General features: G+C 38.9%; 1 protein-coding gene across 1 annotated transcript; it reads left to right on the top strand.

Moving 5' to 3' along the window:
* The first annotated feature begins 216 nt into the window (after nt 1-216).
* Nucleotides 217-17319, top strand: cbsb (cystathionine beta-synthase b). The gene is given in 17 exon segments (XM_044216584.1): nt 217-433; nt 1017-1096; nt 6037-6372; nt 7028-7134; nt 8862-8996; nt 9166-9245; nt 9337-9541; nt 10253-10344; nt 10639-10761; nt 10911-10995; nt 11133-11238; nt 11770-11847; nt 11936-12070; nt 13910-14018; nt 14130-14214; nt 16390-16480; nt 16482-17319. Coding segments are annotated over 15 exon segments (1818 nt in total). The 5' UTR covers nt 217-433; nt 1017-1096; nt 6037-6043; the 3' UTR covers nt 16540-17319.
* Nucleotides 17320-18271: the final 952 nt, after the last annotated feature.

Genomic DNA, 18271 nt, shown 5'->3' with positions numbered 1-18271 from the left:
TGTGCGCTGTGGATGTGGGCGTTTTGTACCATTAAGAGACTGTGACCAAGTAATGAAGTACATTTACTTAAGTACATTTGACTTTTCTACCCCTGTGCAAGGTAAATATTGTGTTTTACTCCACTGCATTTATCTTACAGCTGCCGATAAAGAGTTTCCATACAAAACATATCAGTTCAAAATCAAACAAACTTGAAATCTAAAGTCCACAGATATGTGTGCAGTAATGAGCTGTAAGCAGGCAAAAGAAGTCCACTGTCCATACAGAAAGCAAGTTAACAAAGATCAAAGAAATCATGTCTCCTGCTGCCTCTGTCCTGGTAAAAAGACTCCCAGGTGCATGCTGGTCCTTTACCTGCCTACCTATAAAAACCCCTCGGCCCCTCCGTCCTGCATCTCTCTCTCTCACATCGGTGTCTTGTCTGACGGACAGGTGAGTGCCCGGCACTTAAAGGCAGACAGTAACATCGCGTTTTTCTTGATTTAGCCTACATGTATCTTATATTGTATTTAAAGTTGGCTAATATAAATGAGGACTAACCAGACGTGATATCTGTCGAGGCTGTCAGATTTAGCAGAGATGGACACGTTACAGGTTATTACATTGTTATTTATCACTTTCATCAGGTTAGGTCTGTGACAAAACATTTTTTTTTATAAATGTCGCAATTAAAAATGTGAATTAATTTTGCGAATTAATATAACATTTAAAAACTGTATAACTACGAACTGACCAATAGGATATTAGACTATAAATTATTCGATAGGATGTTTGTCCGGATGTGCTTCCTTTTGTCCAATCTGCTAAATGATGTTAAATTACATTGAAGCTAAATTATTAACCGGATACAATAAGCATCCAGCAGCTTTTAATGACGACTCACATTTCCTCACTGGTGTTGAAAAGAATGAGGCAAAATAAAAGTAGCTCTGCACTAATTATTATTATTTTCATGATCAATTAATGTCAATTATTAAACGTATAAAAATGCCCCTCTGTTTTATTTGACCAACAGTTCATAGCCCACAGGTATTAAGCTTAATATCAGAAGACTGAGAAAAGCAGCAAATATGCACATATGAGAAGCTGGAACAGGTGAGTTTTTGGCATTTTTTTTTGCTTAAAGATGATTCTGATTTATAATAATAACAATAATAAGTGTATTTATATAGCACTTTTCAAGAGCAGACGTCACAAAAAAGCATATGAGACAGCAATAGACATTAAATGCAGACATCCAGCTAAAAGGCAAAACAAAAATAAACAAAAGCAAGTCTAAACAAATGCGTCTTGACCTGCTTTTTAAGTAAGCAGCTCGAGACCATTAGTACTTTACTATTAGTAAAATAGTTGCCGATTATCTTCTGTTAATAAACTAATCGATTTAAACACGTCACAGGTTTAAGTAATACAATCAATGACGGCTGAATTCCATTTAGCTGCTTCAGTTTCAGGATCCTGGTGTTGTGCACGCTGGCTCACTGACACACTGTCATGACTTACCGGGACACTTAAATACAACAGAGCCATCGTTAATGTGATTAGCAACAACTGTACTTTTCCCTGTTATGACAATTCAAAATGTCCGCTGTGAAGAAGACTGTTGTGTCTTCTGGTTTAGCCCATTTAAAATAAAACAAGACCAGGAGTCACCTTCATTAACCTCCAAAACTGCATCTCTCTGATGTCTTTGACAGATACTTTATCTCCCTACCTATTGTATATAGTCTGCTAACATCTGATAACAAATCTAGTACAAAGAAATAAAATAAAGAACAGTTGTACTCTTAAGACGGCTGTGCTTCAGCTGTCACTGTCAGAAGAGTGAACAAATATAAATGAGCTTTTAGCCAGTGGCAGCTGGTGGAAAATTATAGGTAGGGCTGAGCCACATCTAGTCAATTTTAGCATCAAAAAGGTATCAAAAAGGAATTACTACTTTGCAGTTAAATATTTAACGACTATTTTATTAATATTTTATTCCAGCATAAAATAAAGCAGTAAGTAAGGCCTTGACAAACATCTTATTTAGGTCACCCACACATGCGACTTCAGTATAAAACATGTAATAGAAAAAGTTTATTTCTTGAGATGACCCCGTGGACCTTGCTTTGTTGGGGAAACCAACAGGAGGCAAAGATCAGGATGAGTAAACATGAAGTGCAGTTAGTGGTGTTAAGTTGCTGTTCAGACACTTTGACTGGACATAAGCATGGGAGTCATGTGCTCTGAAGGGTAGAGATAGTAAACTTCTGCTTCAAAACTCTCTCACAAGTGACTTTAACTGAATTATACTCAAAAATAAATATTCAGATCCTTTACTTAAGTAAAAGTACTAATACCACATTGTAAAAACACTCCATTACAAGTAAAAGTCCTGCATTGAAAATCTTACTTAAGTAAAGGTATGTAAGTATAATCAAAATGTACTTAAAGTATTACACACACACACACATCATTTGATTAATATATATATATATATATATATATATATATATATATATATATATATATATATATATATATATATATATATATATCATATCATTATTATTATCACTCATCATCATGCATTAATGTAAAAGCAAGATTTTACTGTTGTAGTTGGTTGAGGTGGAGCTCATTTTGAACTGTTTTGTATCGGACTGCAACTAATGATTATGGATTAATCTGCTGATTATTTTCTCCTTTAATCAATTGATTGTTTGGTTTGTAAAAATTCAGAAAATAATGAGCCATGAAATGTTTTTGCCTGAAAAATGTCTTCAACAATCAAAATAGTTGGCAATTAATTTTCTGTTAATCGACTAATCGTTTCTGCTGTACTTGTGTATGGTATGTAAGTATAATCAAAATGTACATATATATATATATATATATATATATATATATATATATATATATATATATATATGTGTGTGTATGTATATCATATCATTAGATTGTTATCACTCATGCAACTCATGTTAAAGCGAGATTTTACTGTTGTAGTTGGTTGAGATGGGGCTCATTTTGAACTGTTTTGTATCGGACTGCAACTAATGATTATGGATTAATCTGCTGATTAATCCAACCGCTACTGCCTTTAGCAGTACTTTTGAACCAAATAGTGTCTCATACTGATCTCTTCACATATCCAGCTGATACTGATTTAATTATTTTTTATTATTAGTAAATCATTGTTTAGCAAAATGCTAAAAACATCACCATGTGAAGATAACAGTGCTTACAAGTTTATTTAATGTTATTCAGTAGCTCTGTGGCCACACAATAATGATCAGAGCCATGCCTTTATGACATTAATGAGTCTTTATTGTGCTATTACAGAATCAGATTTAGAATTGGGTTTATTGCCAAGTAGGTTTTCACATACAAGGAATTTACTTTGGTATTTTGGTGCATAACAATAAACATAGTAAGAGAAAATGTAGTATAAATAGAAAATAGAATACTTGACAATAAAAATGTTTTTTTTAAATAAAATGTATTTACAGGATATCTGTTTTTAGAATGAAAGAGCTGTACAGTTTGTGCAGGAATGTGCAAAAAGTCACAGTATGAAGTATCAGAAATAAGAAATATGTGCAGAGACAATAGTCCAAAAGATGTGGGGACTAAAGATAAATACTGATAAACCTGATCTCATTACAGTAAATTCCATCAGTGGCTCAGTGACGTTTGTAGTCAGCACTGGTTCAATTAAATTTCATTTATATAGCACCATTTCATAACAGAAGTTATCTCATTGCACTTTTCCTATAGAGCAGGTCTAGATGAGTACGGTATACTAGTCAGCTATGTTTATGAGGTTGGACATGTGTCACAGGTCACACCCCTGAGTGAGGAGCTGTGATATCTGTTAACACTTCATGTGGTAAAAAGGACTGGCTGGCAAGGTCTCTGTAGTACTGTGGCATGTAAAAGCCACATTTGGATGGTGTGGTAGTTTTTCATCCAAGCAGGTTACCAAGAAAAACCAGTTGTGTGAGAGAGACAGAAAAACACCAGGCCATTAAAAACAAGACAAAAAGTCTACAGCCATGCTAGAAGCTCTGTGAGGTTGTACTTTGACACAGTTTGAGCTAAATGCTAAGACAGCATGCTAACATGCTGATGTTTAGCAGGTGTTATGTTTTCCATGTGCTAATTAGCACTAAACACAAAGTTAGATGAAAAGGGATCGAAGTTTTTAAAATTCATCCTGAGGAGCAGTGGTGGATGAAGTATTCAGATCCTTTGCTTAAGTAAAAGTACTAATACCACATTGTAAAAACACTCCATTACAAGTAAAAGTCCTGCATTGAAAATCTTACTTAAGTAAAGGTATGTAAGTATAATCAAAATGTACTTAAAGTATTACATATATATATATATATATATATATATATATATATATATATATATCATTAGATCACTCATCATCATGCATTAATGTAAAATCAAGATTTTACTGTTGTGGTTGGTTGAGGTGGAGCTCATTTTGAACTGTTTTGTATCGGACTGCAACTAATGATTATGGTTTAATCTACTGATTATTTTCTCCTTTAATCAATTGATTGTTTGGTTTGTAAAAATTCAGAAAATAATGAGAAAATAATGAGCCATGAAACGTTTTTGCCTGAAAAATGTCTTCAACAATCAAAATAGTTGGCAATTAATTTTCTGTTAATCGACTAATCGTTTCTGCTGTACTTGTGTATACTGCTAAGTAGTTACATTTTTAACAATACATCATATTTTATATGCTCTTTGTATATTTTATGTCCAAAAATCTTAATTTGTAAAGTAACTAAAGCTGTCAGATAATTGTAGTAAAAAGTACAATATGAGACGTAGCAGAGTAGAAGAAGTGGCATGAAAAGAAAAGACGTTCAAGTACCTCAAATTTGTACTTAAGTACAGAACTTGAGTAAATGTACTTAGTTACATTCCACCACTGCTGGGGGGGACATCAGTGTGTGTATAATTGAATGTAAATCCATCCAGTAGTTGTTGAGACATTTGTTTCACTCAAAACTAAAAATGTCAACCTCGGGGTGGCGCTAGAGGAAAAAGTCAGGGAATCTCAACAACTACTGGACGGATTGACATGACATTTTGTGCAGACATTTATGGTCCCCAATTAATGTATCCCAATTACTTTGACAATGTCCTGATTTTCCCTGTAGCGCTACCATGAGGTCACTTTCTTTTTCAATACTTGGTGGTACTGGTTTATGAGCAGCTACATCCAAAACTAATAACATGGCTATCAGCTTCAGCTGTACTTTGTGTTTAGTGCTAATTAGAAAGATTGTGCTAAATTAAGATCGTGAACATGATCTGCATGTTAGCACTGTCATTGTGAGCATTCAAATTATTACTGACACTGTAGTTCCCCTCAGCTCTACAGGGCGTTTTAGCATCTTTCAGCTAATTGTTTTGGTTTTACAGCCCATAACTTTACTGTTTTGGTTCACTCTCACTGCTCTCTTCGTTTTCAGCCACAGCAGGAAGCTGTTTTCAAGCTCTAACAATCCACTGCACTACCTGCTCAGCACCAAACTGCAGATAGACACAGTTAGCAACTAGCAGGTGAACATAGTGGAGCATTTAGCAGCTAAAGAGCCTGATATTTCCCTCAGAATTTGGTGGAGACCAAAAACAGAGCTAAAAGAGAGTGAATATTAGACTTACATTCATCAGGTGGCCAGAAACACGACTCCAAATGAATGATAATGCTGCTCTGTGATTGTTGGATGTAACGTAACAACTTTATATGGTGATAATATGGCAATGTTGTCTTTACAAATTACTCTGTTGCCCACAAGTGGCCAAAACAACGAATGCAGCTTTAACTGTATGGTGTTATTGTGTTTTCCTAAAATCTGTTGAAAAGTCATTCCCTTCTTGAACAGACCAACATTCCTGAGATGTATAGTATATTAATGTTTAGCCAGATTCAAGCAGAACAAGATTTCTGTTTATTCATTCAAGTTTGAAAGGTTTTGTTTATGTGCATGTGTGATTGTAATACCTGTCCCATCTCCCTGCAGGTGAACCATGCCTTCTGTTTCTGACAGTACCTCTTTGGAAGATGTTCCTACTCTTTGCCCACACGCAGCTAAGATGATAAATGCAGATATCACTCTGGGTCAAAAGTCTTCCAGTGTGGATGGGGATGCTGTAACCATCACCGGTGGTCACAGGTTATCTGCAAATCGAGAACAGGACTGTCTCAAGGTTCAGGATGAATCAATCAGTGAGAGTGATCTGGAGAACGGAGAAGTGACTGCTGATCAGAGGAACTGGATCCGGCCTGATTTGCCCAGCAGGTGTACCTGGAGGCTGGGTGCACCTATTTCAGAGTCACCTCATAGCCACCCAGCACAGTAAGAGTCATATTAATGAAAGCTCGGAAAATAAATCAGTTGACATTGTTGAATTAATTATTGCTGGAGTGTGAGCATGGACAAATAATGAGACAATGGGCCCCTGGACACAGACATGTTAAAGGGTCCCCACCCCTCCTACATGGGAGAAAGACATTTAGACTGAAAGAGATACAAAACCACTACAAATGACGCGGCTGCAGATACTCAGTATTAAAAGACTCTGATAAGGATCAAGGCATCCCTACTTTTAATTGAGCTCTGTGACTTTCCAACAAGAAACGGAGGCTCTGGGGCCAAGGGGCTCCTGGGCCTGTGCCCGAAACGTTAGGCCCGTTCAGTAATCCAAGTAAAAGTTTAAAAAAGGAAAACATCACCTTGAATTAACTTTGCATGTCCCCAATAGCGGTATTTGCACGCATCAATTTACAAAAAGAGCGCACCATCTATTTCATATCCCATCATCAGTGTGTTTTGAATGTTTAATTGTATTGAACAGCACATAAAAGTAGCTGAATGAGCAATGCTTTGTTCAGTATGCATCATAACTGATGTGTGTGTGAGCATATTTCCTCCAAACCATCATTAGGTAATGGTAACCATGTAATTTATTTACAGACAGCTGATGGTGTATTTTCTCTTCTGTCCATCACAGCACCAATGCCCCCAGCATCCTCCCCAACATCCTTGGGAAAATTGGACACACACCTCTGGTTCGTTTGAACAAAATCCCAAAGGAGTTTGGACTCAAGTGTGATGTTTGTGAGTAAAAGCTTTCATATGATTCCAGCAAAGCTAACATATGACACACACACTCTCCCACACATGCTAATATAACAGAGAAAACATTGGCACATCCACATCTTTGCACAAAATTACTTACTTTAAGGTAAGAACTCGCAAAAAAAGAAATGTTTTTGCTTATAGTTATATGAACTCTTTTTACAAAACATCATGATAGTGTTTCTACACCAGTCTATGAATTTGTATGAATCTGTACTTAGTCCACCCTTGTATACATGGGAATAGTTGACAAAAGTTGGACAGGGAGTCGTCAGTTCTGCACTGCACACTGTTTGTTATCTTTACCTCTTGCAGGTTGTGCAGAGGCTTGACTAGCTGTCCCACAGTAATGCTAATTTGAATCTGATATCTAGAGATGTAAATGGTATGGTGAAGATGAAAAGGACTGGAGAGTAAAATTGAGTTTTTCCCATTTCAGAGAAGGAGAGACACTAACGCCTAACAACAGCATTATTGTTCTCCTTCCTGGAAAAGCCAGAAAGACGAGAAGCTTCAGTGTTCAGAAAAAAAGTGCTGGCTGGATTTGATTGTAGCTTAGCAGCTGTAGATTAGAGTGTAAGACTAAGAAGGCTAAGAAAGACTTCTTTCAGGGAACAAGGCATGCAGACAAACATTAAATTGATATGTGCAAGTGGAAGAGCTGTCATTGCTTTCATCAAGGGCTATTGATACAGCTGTGTCCCCATTAGCTTCCTGCTTAAGAAGAAGAAACTGCTGTTTAGAAGGGAACATTAAGCGATCATGTGGCTTGTTGCCCACTGTGTGACATGAACAGGGAGGTGAAAATGAAAGACTTGTTGTTCTTTTGGCCAACAGAGCAAAGCACAGCCACAATTAAAATGAAACTTGTTGCTACATTATGTATTTCTTTGATTTCAGTACAGTATTTCCTCAGCTGCACCGTCTCGTATTGGCAGCCTGGGGAGGTTTTTGGGTTCAGTGAGGATGAAACCTGTCAGAGGCATCAGTTTAAGCCTCCTACGAAAAGCCCTTTCACAATCCCTTAAACTGATGAAAGTGAAGTTCTAGTTTGTTTCCATGGCTTAATGAGACAAAGGACCATACACTCGATACTTACATGGTTTTCACGTGACAGGGATTACTTCTCTAGTTCACTCCAGATTTAATTGTAGCTGCCCCAAATTTGTAGTAGTTGGCAGCTGTGTTGGAGACAGAGAGACCTTTGGACGACCCCACACTCCCCAAATAAAATGTTCAAAATTAGTTAATTTCAGTCTTCTTCCACAATCTGCTTTACACTGGTCTGTTTCATTGTAGTGCAGTGTGGACAGTGTATAAGCCTTTTTAACAGCAGACATTTTGAAAAAGGTGTCACTAATAAAATTAAGAAGGTTTTCACTATCACTGATCTCCTTAAACAGAACACAAAAAAATACATCACCACTCTCAACAAATCATAATCTTGTGGAACAAAAATAAAACTACACAAATTAAACAAGCTTGTGTTCTGTTATTTTAAAACCTGACTGATAAATTAGCAGATTAACTGAAAAAATATAACTGAAATTAATGATTTAAAACACAGAAAACATGTTGATGTTGAGAAAAAAGAATGGAAACAACCTTTTCACACAGTGTTAACTTGGTGGATTTTTATCCTAGCTGTTTCAGACTCTATATCAAACACAAACTCGGTGTATTATTTCATGTGTGACTGTGTTTAGTGGCAAAGTGCGAGTTCTTCAATGCAGGAGGCAGCGTGAAAGACAGGATCGGCCTGCGGATGGTGGAAGATGCTGAGAGAGCTGGGATCCTCAAACCAGGAGACACAATCATCGAGCCCACCTCTGGCAACACAGGTACCTTCATAATGGGGAAACATGCAGGATGTGAAAAAAACAAAAAACCCCAGTGATTTCATCTCAAGAAAAATGTAGAAGCAGGTTGTTGTCTAGGCAAGATAGCAGAAAACAGAAACTGTGCAGATGAGAACATGGCAAATTCCATAAGTCCTCTGGCTGCCTGCAGGTATCGGCATCGCACTGACAGCTGCAGTGAAAGGCTACCGCTGCATTATTACCATGCCTGAGAAAATGAGCATGGAGAAGGTACACAGCTCTTTTAATGATCACAACTTCTCATTAGTTCATTATGGGACATTTGGCTGAATTGAAATCTGATCTCACTGTGTGTTTTTAGGTGGATTTGTTGAGAGCTCTCGGGGCAGAAATAGTGCGCACACCTACTTCTGCAGCTTTCGATTCACCAGAATCTCATATTGGTGCGGCTTGGCGTCTAAAGAATGAGATCCCCAACTCGCACATCCTCGACCAATATCGTAATGCCAGCAACCCTCTGGCTCACTACGATACCACAGCTGAGGAGATACTGGAGCAATGTGATGGTTTGTGCTTAAGACTCTTTTTACAATTTAAGTGTATTTTTTGATATACGGTGCAGTCCATGCAATATATCGTAGCTTAGTGATCAGTGGTGGAAGAAGTACTCAGATCATCTCAGATTTTACTTTAAAAATAGCAGTACCACAGTGTAGAAATACTCTGTTACAAGTAAAAATCCTGCATTTGAAAATGTACTTAAGTATTACCATCAAAATATACTTAAAGTACAAAAAGTAAAAGTACACATTGTGCAGAATGGCCCATTTTAGAATAAGGTTTATTATAATATTGGATTATAATTATTGATACATTAAGATGTACATTGCTTTAATGTTGCAGCTGGTGAATGTGGAGCTAATTTTAATGACTTTATATACTGCTGGGTAGCTTGTGAATTTCCCCGGGATCAATAAAGTTTTATCTTGACCTGTATTAATAATATTTAATAATTTTTTTGTTGATTATATTTTGTATTATTAATCTGAATCTGCAAAGTAACTAAAGTTATCAAATAAATGTGGTGTAGTAAAAAGTACAATATTTGCCTTAAGAATTGTATTTAAAGCTGCCCTGTGGAGTTCTATGGTAAACAAATAAAGGTTGTGTTTATATTCAGTATTACTCACCAAAATGCTTTGTGTGTATCCTTGAGGTACTCTCCAACAACTGTTTGCTGTTATCCAATAATGAAAGAAAATATGTTTTCCTGTCAGGTAAATTGGACATGTTGGTGGCTGGAGCCGGCACAGGCGGTACACTTACTGGTGTTGCTCGGAAGTTGAAGGAGAGGTGTCCCAATGTCAAGGCAAGACACACACCCTGTTGTGATTAAGAACCTCTTTGAATGTGTTTTATTTTGTGAAAGCTATGGACATGATTAGAGAGAGATTCGTATGGAGAACATGTGATGTACAGATGAGGTTACTTATGTTTCAGGGCAGTCTATTTGAAGTCAGGGAGAGGATTTTTTTTTTTTTAAAAACAGCATTCAACTGCAAGGGTCTGCTCATTCAGCCATTAACAAGCCTGGTGGTGCTTCTTTTTTAATCTTTATGCTGCAGTGTTTCCAGTCTTAACACTGTTGTCTTGTTTGTATTAGATAGTTGCTGTGGACCCTGAGGGCTCCATTCTGCTGGAATCAAAAGAGAAGAACAAACAGAAGACTTCTTTTGAAGTGGAGGGCATCGGATACGACTTTATCCCCACAGTGTTGGACAGATCTGTGAGTGTGTTTGTGCACACGTACATTTGAACATTCAAGTTTTGGTTTGTTCTGCACAATGAGCTGCTTGTAACTGAGCAATAATCATGTGTTTTATGACATAACTTAACCTACTGCTCTATTGCCCCCTCCCTTTCAAATATATGCAGCTTGTTGACATGTGGTATAAATCAACTGACATGGAAACGTTCACCATGTCACGTAAGCTAATCAGAGAGGAGGGTCTTCTCTGTGGTGAGTTCACTGGCCAAGTGATACCGTTCAGGTTTTCTTGGCACTACATTTTACTGCACTGCCATGTGGAGGTTTATAACAGCCTCTTTATTAGTTCCCTCTAATTATGATTTAATAATTTGCCTGTTTTACTGCAGGCGGCAGCTCTGGCTCAGCCATGGCAGCAGCGATGAAGATGGCTCAGCAGCTTGAGGAGGGGCAGCGCTGTGTGGTCATCCTGGCTGACTCCGTCCGAAACTACATGTAAGAGACAGATTTATTAAACTCTTTACTCACAGTAACATTTTACTACTGTTCAACAGCCAAGTTACATGGTGCTAATTCTACTACACTTGATTATTGGTCCCATGCTATCAAATGAACCAAGGCCTCATTGTAGTCCTTTCTAGAGTTTTGGTGTCTGTAACGCTGATATATAACATACGATTGTAATATTTATCTGCCTGTGCCTGCTTCTTTTGCCAACCTTAGACAACCATCTCACACACACACACAAAACTTTTCTTTTGAATTTTTTAGGGGGGGATTGTTTCCCTTTTTAGACAGAGGACAGTGTAGAGGTGACAGAAAATAAGAGGAGAGAGATAGATACAGCAGGGGATGACACGCAAAACAAATGTCCCCTGGACTTGCACCGGAGATGTTGCATTTTCCCGTCAGCATCTTAAACCCCTTGGCCAAAACATAGGATGGTGAAAATGTGTCGGAAATCAGAGAAGCCTCTAATCTGTTTTGTTATTTGTTCAAACTCATTGCTGTCTGTTTTGCCTCCAGGTCAAAGTTCCTGAGTGACAAGTGGATGTGTGAGAAGGGCTTCCTCAAACTGGATGCTCCGATGGACCTCAAACCCTGGTAAGAAAGTCAACCATGAGGGTATAACGGGGCAACTAATCCAAACCACAGATTAGTGTTAAATAACTCATTTCTCTCTCTCTTTAAGGTGGTGGAACATGACTGTCCAGTGTCTAAACCTGTCTGCCCCCCTCACTGTGTTACCGTCTGTGTCCTGCCAGAAAACCATTGAGATCCTAAAAGAGAAAGCGTTCGACCAGGCCCCAGTCGTCGATGAATCAGGGTATATCTCCTCAAGAAATTATGTGTATTAGTTCTTCAGTATCTTCAGTATCAAACTGACCCAAACTCTGGTCTGTACAGTACGAACAGGAACTGCAAGTATCCAAAACAGCAGGACTTTCCATGATGCAGATTTGCCAAAATGCAAACAAAAAGGCTAAACACTGAGGTGGACTTCAGCTTACATTCAATATTCAGTCATTCAACCAAGTTCATTCTTAATAACTTTGTGCAGTTGTTCAGGATAAAGATCAACAGATGTTCCACAGGTGTTATTTTTACCTCATGATCCAACACTGAAGCCTGGCTCCTTGTGTGACTTGACAGACGACAGGAAACTAAGGAGCTGAAGTCGAATTGACTTCCACTGTTACAGTTACAGAGCTTTTCTCAATTTAGATTTTTCTTTTTTTAAAGGTCAGGTTTGAATACAAATCCTGTTTTATTGTTTGATTAATAGCACATAATGTGCACACATGTTGGTAGTTGGTATATATATATATATATATATATATATATATATATATATATATATATATATATATAGCACAAATAGCACCGTGATGAAAAATGGGCTAATGGAACAAGGCGTAGATGGGCGAGGTGCGATAACAAGGCTCTGTTGGAATGCTACTACTCCAGTAATCCTAGTCAGAGGGGTTACATGCAAAGGATGTGGGATGAATGGTTACTTCAAAGCCCACAACCAAGGCTTGCTCAAGACTTGAAACTGCCAAACAAAGGCTCCCAGTCTTGGCCAGCCGCCTAAAGAGGTACATGAGAGGTACACCAGAGGTACCAGAAGTATTAACCGGCTGTTCGCAACTCAACCTGCGAAAGTGTACGCGTGATAACAGCAGAGCAGACCCACCAAGGCTGGAAACTGAACAGTACTGGAAAAGTATATGGGAGAGGGAGGTGGCTGGCGGCTCTCTCCACAAGCGCCTAGCAGCACAAATGAACCAGCTGCTAAGGGATGGGACGCACCCTGAATGGCTTACCGGAGGGCGTACAATCCTGATCCTGAAGGATCCCTCAAAGGGTACAGTCCCATCCAACTGTCGGCCAATAACCTGTCTCTCCACAACATGGAAGCTCATGTCAGGCATCATCGCGGTTAAGATAAGTGGGCACATGGATACAATAGTATACAGGAACATCTGCACAGAGTATGGACTGGAAACCCCGAGGTCAAAGTGGGAAACACCTCCAAAGCTGGTAGAGAATGACCGAACCAAGATCCTGTGGGACTTCCAGATTCAGACTGACAGAATGGTAATGGCAAACCAGCCAGACATCGTGGTGGTGGACAAACAGCAGAGGAAAGCCATTGTGGTTGACGTTGCAATACCAAGTGATGGCAACATCAGGAAAAAGGAACATGAGAAACTAGAGAAATACCAAGGGCTCAGAGAAGAGCTGGACAAGGCTTGGAAGGTGAAGGCGACAGTGGTGCCCGTGGTCATCGGAGCACTCGGGGCAGTGACCCCCAAACTGGAGGAGTGGCTACAGCAGATCCCTGGAAGAACACCAGACATCTCAGTCCAGAAAAGTGCAGTACTAGGAACAGCAAAGATACTGCGCAGAACCCTCAAGCTCCCAGGCCTCTGGTAGAGGACCCGTGCTCAAAGGATGAGACCACCCGCGGAGGGTGAAGGACGAAGTTATATATCTATGAGGAGCACAGCAGTAGAAAATAATTAAATACAGAACAGGAAACAGATATTTTTGTACAGATACAGATAGTAGCTTTGCGTTACACCTTTCCTAATGTACATCATTATCACCTGTGTCCTGCTAATAGAGGATCAGCAGTTGATGGGGTGTGTGTTTTTCACAGTGTGATCCTGGGGATGGTGACTCTGGGATCCATTCTGTCCTCTGTGTTGGCTGGAAAGGTCGAATCCTCAGACGCTGTCATCAAGGTGCTCTGCAAGCATTTCAAACAGGTCCGTCAGTAGAAACACATGGAGTGCATGGTCACATGGCTGTTAAATACAATACATTACATGTTAACATATTTACATGCTTGTCTAATCTCCCTACACTTGTGCTCTCAGGTGCACCTGACAGACAACCTGGGGAATCTCTCCCGTGTCCTCGAAACAGACCACTTTGCCCTGGTGGTGCATGATCACACCCAGTGTAAGATACTTTATTTAAATATTTGCTTTGCATTTATTTGATTGAAGATAGTAAATATGTGTCAAGAAATGAGGCGAGAGAGGGGAGGGATGACATGCAACAAAGGTCCCCAGCTGAACAGAAGAAGTTGTCAGGATGAGCCGATCCGGGTGTGAATGTGATAAAGCTGCTGCTGTGTTGATGTGCATCAGTGCTAGGACAGTGGCCTGTCTTTGATGCAGCCAGTGTGTGAGACAATAATTTTATTTATCCTTAGTAATCCCTTTACTAGGACTGCAACTAACAATTATTTTCATTATGGATTTATATGCTGACTGTCTCGATTAATCCATTAAATGTTTGGTGTATAAAATATTGGATAACAGCAATTTCACAGAGCCCAAGGCGATATCTTCACTTTGCTTGTTTTGTCCGACCAAAAGTCCAAAACCCCAAAATATTCAAATTACTATCACATAAGTCAAAGAAAAGCAATGAATCCTCACATTTAAAAAGCTGGAAATGGGAAATGTTTGGCAGTTTTGCTTAAAAAAATTACATATACGATTAATTGATTATAATAATAAAAATAATAATAAAACTTTATAGAGCACTTATCAAAACAAAGTGCTTCACAAAAAGAGAAATAAAATACCACAGTGAATGATAAAATATAAAAGAAATAAAATACATAAAAACAATAAAATAAACAGACAGCTCATGTAAAATACTAGTACTTTCCGATAAAAACGCGTTTTGAGAAGAGACTTAAAAGAAGACACTGACTCAGACAACCTAATTTCTTCGGGCAGGTTGTTCCAGGGCCTCAGGGCCCTGATAGAAAAAGCTCTGTCCCCCTTAGTTTTCATCCTGGACTCAGGAACAGACAGAAGATCCCTGCCCGAAGATTAAACTATGTAAAGGTTCATAAGGGATTAAAAGGTCTAAAATATAATCTGGATCCAGGCCATGAAGAGCCTTAAAAGTAATCAATAAGATCTTAAAATCTATCCTAAAACAAACAGGGAGCCAATGTAAAGAGGCTAAAACAGGTGTGATGTGGTCGTACCTCTTGGTCCTGGTTAAAAGCCTAGCAGCTGAGTTCTGTACAGTCTGCAGTTGTTTCAAAGTGTTTTGATTAAGAAAAGTGAACAGGCTGTTACAATAATCAAGGCGTTATGAGATAAAAGCATGTACAACAGTTTCTGCATCACTAAGATTTAAAATAGATCGGATTTTTGCAATATTTCTGAGGTGATAAAAACATGTTTGGACAAGACGGTGTAGTCCCTCATTCGTCCAGGAGTGTTCTATCGTAGAAAACCAATTCAACCAATCTCAATTGAGAATGACTTCCGGATGGGAGCCGCAACGTCTTGATTCTGAAAACAGTGGACAGATGACTACGATTGAAACCTTTTCTACGATGATTGGACAAGCTTACTGATATGTTGCTCAAAACATAAATTGCTATCAAAAAGGACAGTGGGCTTGACAGGGAGGTACAACTGAGTGTCGTCCGCATAGCAATGAAAAGAAATACCATGTGTGCAGATGACATCACCCAAGGGAAGCATGTATAAGGAGAACAGTAATTGAGTCCCAGAATTGAACCTTGAGGCACACCGTACTTGATATGGGAAACGGATGACATGAAGTTATTAATGGCGACACAGAATTTCCTATTGGACAGATAAGATGAGAACCAGTCTAGTGCAGTGCCAGATATGCCCACCCAATGCCTCAGTCTATCTAAAAGAATGCCATGATCAATTGTGTCAAAGGCAGCACAAGCAGTTTTAAAGTAATCTGGGATGCAGCCAGTAGACAGCGAGCTGTTAAAAATAATTTGTAAAAGGGGTGCAATACAATCCATAACTTCCAATAAAAACCTAGTTTGGATTTTGTCCAGAGGGCTGGCGTAAACTCTCATAAGACACAGTCCTGCTGGTTGTCTGCAACTGCTCAGTGTCAAGAAATAGTCAGATACATAACCACCACGTGTTTCATTGTGCCCACCTTGTTAGCTTCCCAAATGTTGTAGCTTTGCCAGTATTTCCATAACAAATGAATAACCACAACAGTCTGTACTTTACTGTAGTTAATGTTTATCCTGCTCCTTTTCTGTTTTCAGTTTTCTTCTATGTTTAGCTAGTCATTGCATGTCAGTGTAACTAGTCTACTGTCTCTCTCCAGATAAGGCTGATGGGTCAGCTTGTCAGAAGCAGATGGTGTTTGGAGTCGTGACAGCGATTGACCTCCTTAACTACATCACCACAGATGAGAGGCTCGTCCTCTGAATGCTCGCTGTCAGACGAAATGTCTCTGTCACCAATTTCTGTTTAAGATGCGGACGATGTTGCCTGCTTACCAAGAGGCAGCACATGAGCACCTGCTGTTTAGTCTAAATCATGTTTCTTTTCAGTGTTTTTGAGGGCTACATCTTTGACTTTGGTTCCACCCACATAAGCAGTAGGTACTGACTGTGTAGTATTAATAAATACCATTCAGAAATAAAATTTAAAGGATAAGTTTAAGAAAATTAATATATTTTTCTCATTGTCAACAAATCCCATAAAAAGACGAAAAAACAAAACACATCAATGAGCCACACTGTTGCACTGTTCCTTCATTACTATGAACATGGGCACTGTAGTTTATTTGTAATCCAATACCACATACATTGCACTGCTGAATTGTGCTGCAAATGGGTATTAATCCGCAGCTGAAAATAGTCCCAAACAAATGCACTAAGTACTCATTTTTGAGTAACGTTTTTAAAGCCTTTAAAAAAAATTTTAAACTACATATTTGTGATATGTTTAAAGAGAACCTATTTTGCTTTTCCATATTTTCTGTCATATATATAATGTAACATAGTCGGATGTTCATAATAAACATTGTAAAGGAATGGAAATGTATATCCCTGTGAGCAAAAAGCTCAGGCTTCAGACTGCTCTGAACAGTTGGTTTCCAACGTTTTTTTCTACTTTCGAGCCTGCATGCCTAACTCGGATGTCATGGTAATCGGTCATCTGCCCTCATCTGTATTGATGACTTATTTGTTTGTACTGTTTGTATAATTATTTGGAATTTAAAAAAATAAAATAAAAAGTTAATCTGCGACATCTGTGCTCAGGATCTGCTCCTGGCACAGCTTGCCCACGAAGTACAAGGACGCACGCGCCCATCCATCCGCTGCTCTGCTCATAGCACTTAGGGAGGGGGGCCTTAAAGAGACAGGAGCTAAAACAACTTGTTTCAGACAGAGGATGAACTGAGGGGCTGTAAAAGGGCCAGTATAAGATAAATAAGGATTTTTTACTGTGAATCATGCAAAGCTACTCTAGTGGAATCCCAAAATAAAAATATAGAGCTGGAAATGAGCACAATTGGTCCCCTTTAAAAAGATTTACATCTTCAGTAGGAACAAATTTTTTTTTGTTTTAGGACAGAGTTCTACTCACAGAGTCGGGAAGCCAGACAGTTTTGAGAGACAAATGGGATTTTTATGGTATTTGTTGACAATAAGGACAATATATAATCCTTTTTTCTAAAATCAACGATCAGTTCCTGCGTTTTGCTGACGTTGAGCAGTAGGTTGTTCTCTGTGCACCACTCTGCAGGATTGTTGGTTTCCTCCCGATATGGGATATGAAGTCTCATTGTTATTTGAAATCCGGCCGATGACGGTATAGTCATCTGCAAACTTCACAACAGAGTTGTCTCCATGTCGGTTGCAAACACGTGTGTACAGCGTGAACAGGAGGGGGCTGAGCACGCAGCCCTGGGGGGCTCCAGTGTTGAGCACTAGAGTGGAGGAGGTGTGACCGCTAAGGCAAACTGTCTGGGCTCTGTTTGGAAGGAAGTCCAATATCCAGTTACAGAGTGTGGTACTCAAGCCCAGAGTGCTAGGTTTTCCAGTTTCATGGGGGAGATTGTGTTGAATTCTGAGCTGAAATCAACAAACATCATTCGGACGTAGGTGTTGTTGTTCTCCAGCTGTGTGAGGGCTGAGTGGAGGGCAGTGGAGATGGCATCCTCTGTGGATCTGTTGGTTCTGAAAGCAAACTAGTGA

This window comes from Siniperca chuatsi, linkage group LG12 (assembly GCF_020085105.1).
Source record: "Siniperca chuatsi isolate FFG_IHB_CAS linkage group LG12, ASM2008510v1, whole genome shotgun sequence".
In the NCBI taxonomy this organism is placed as follows: domain Eukaryota; kingdom Metazoa; phylum Chordata; class Actinopteri; order Centrarchiformes; family Sinipercidae; genus Siniperca; species Siniperca chuatsi.
This window is presented reverse-complemented; position numbering and strand designations above follow the sequence as displayed.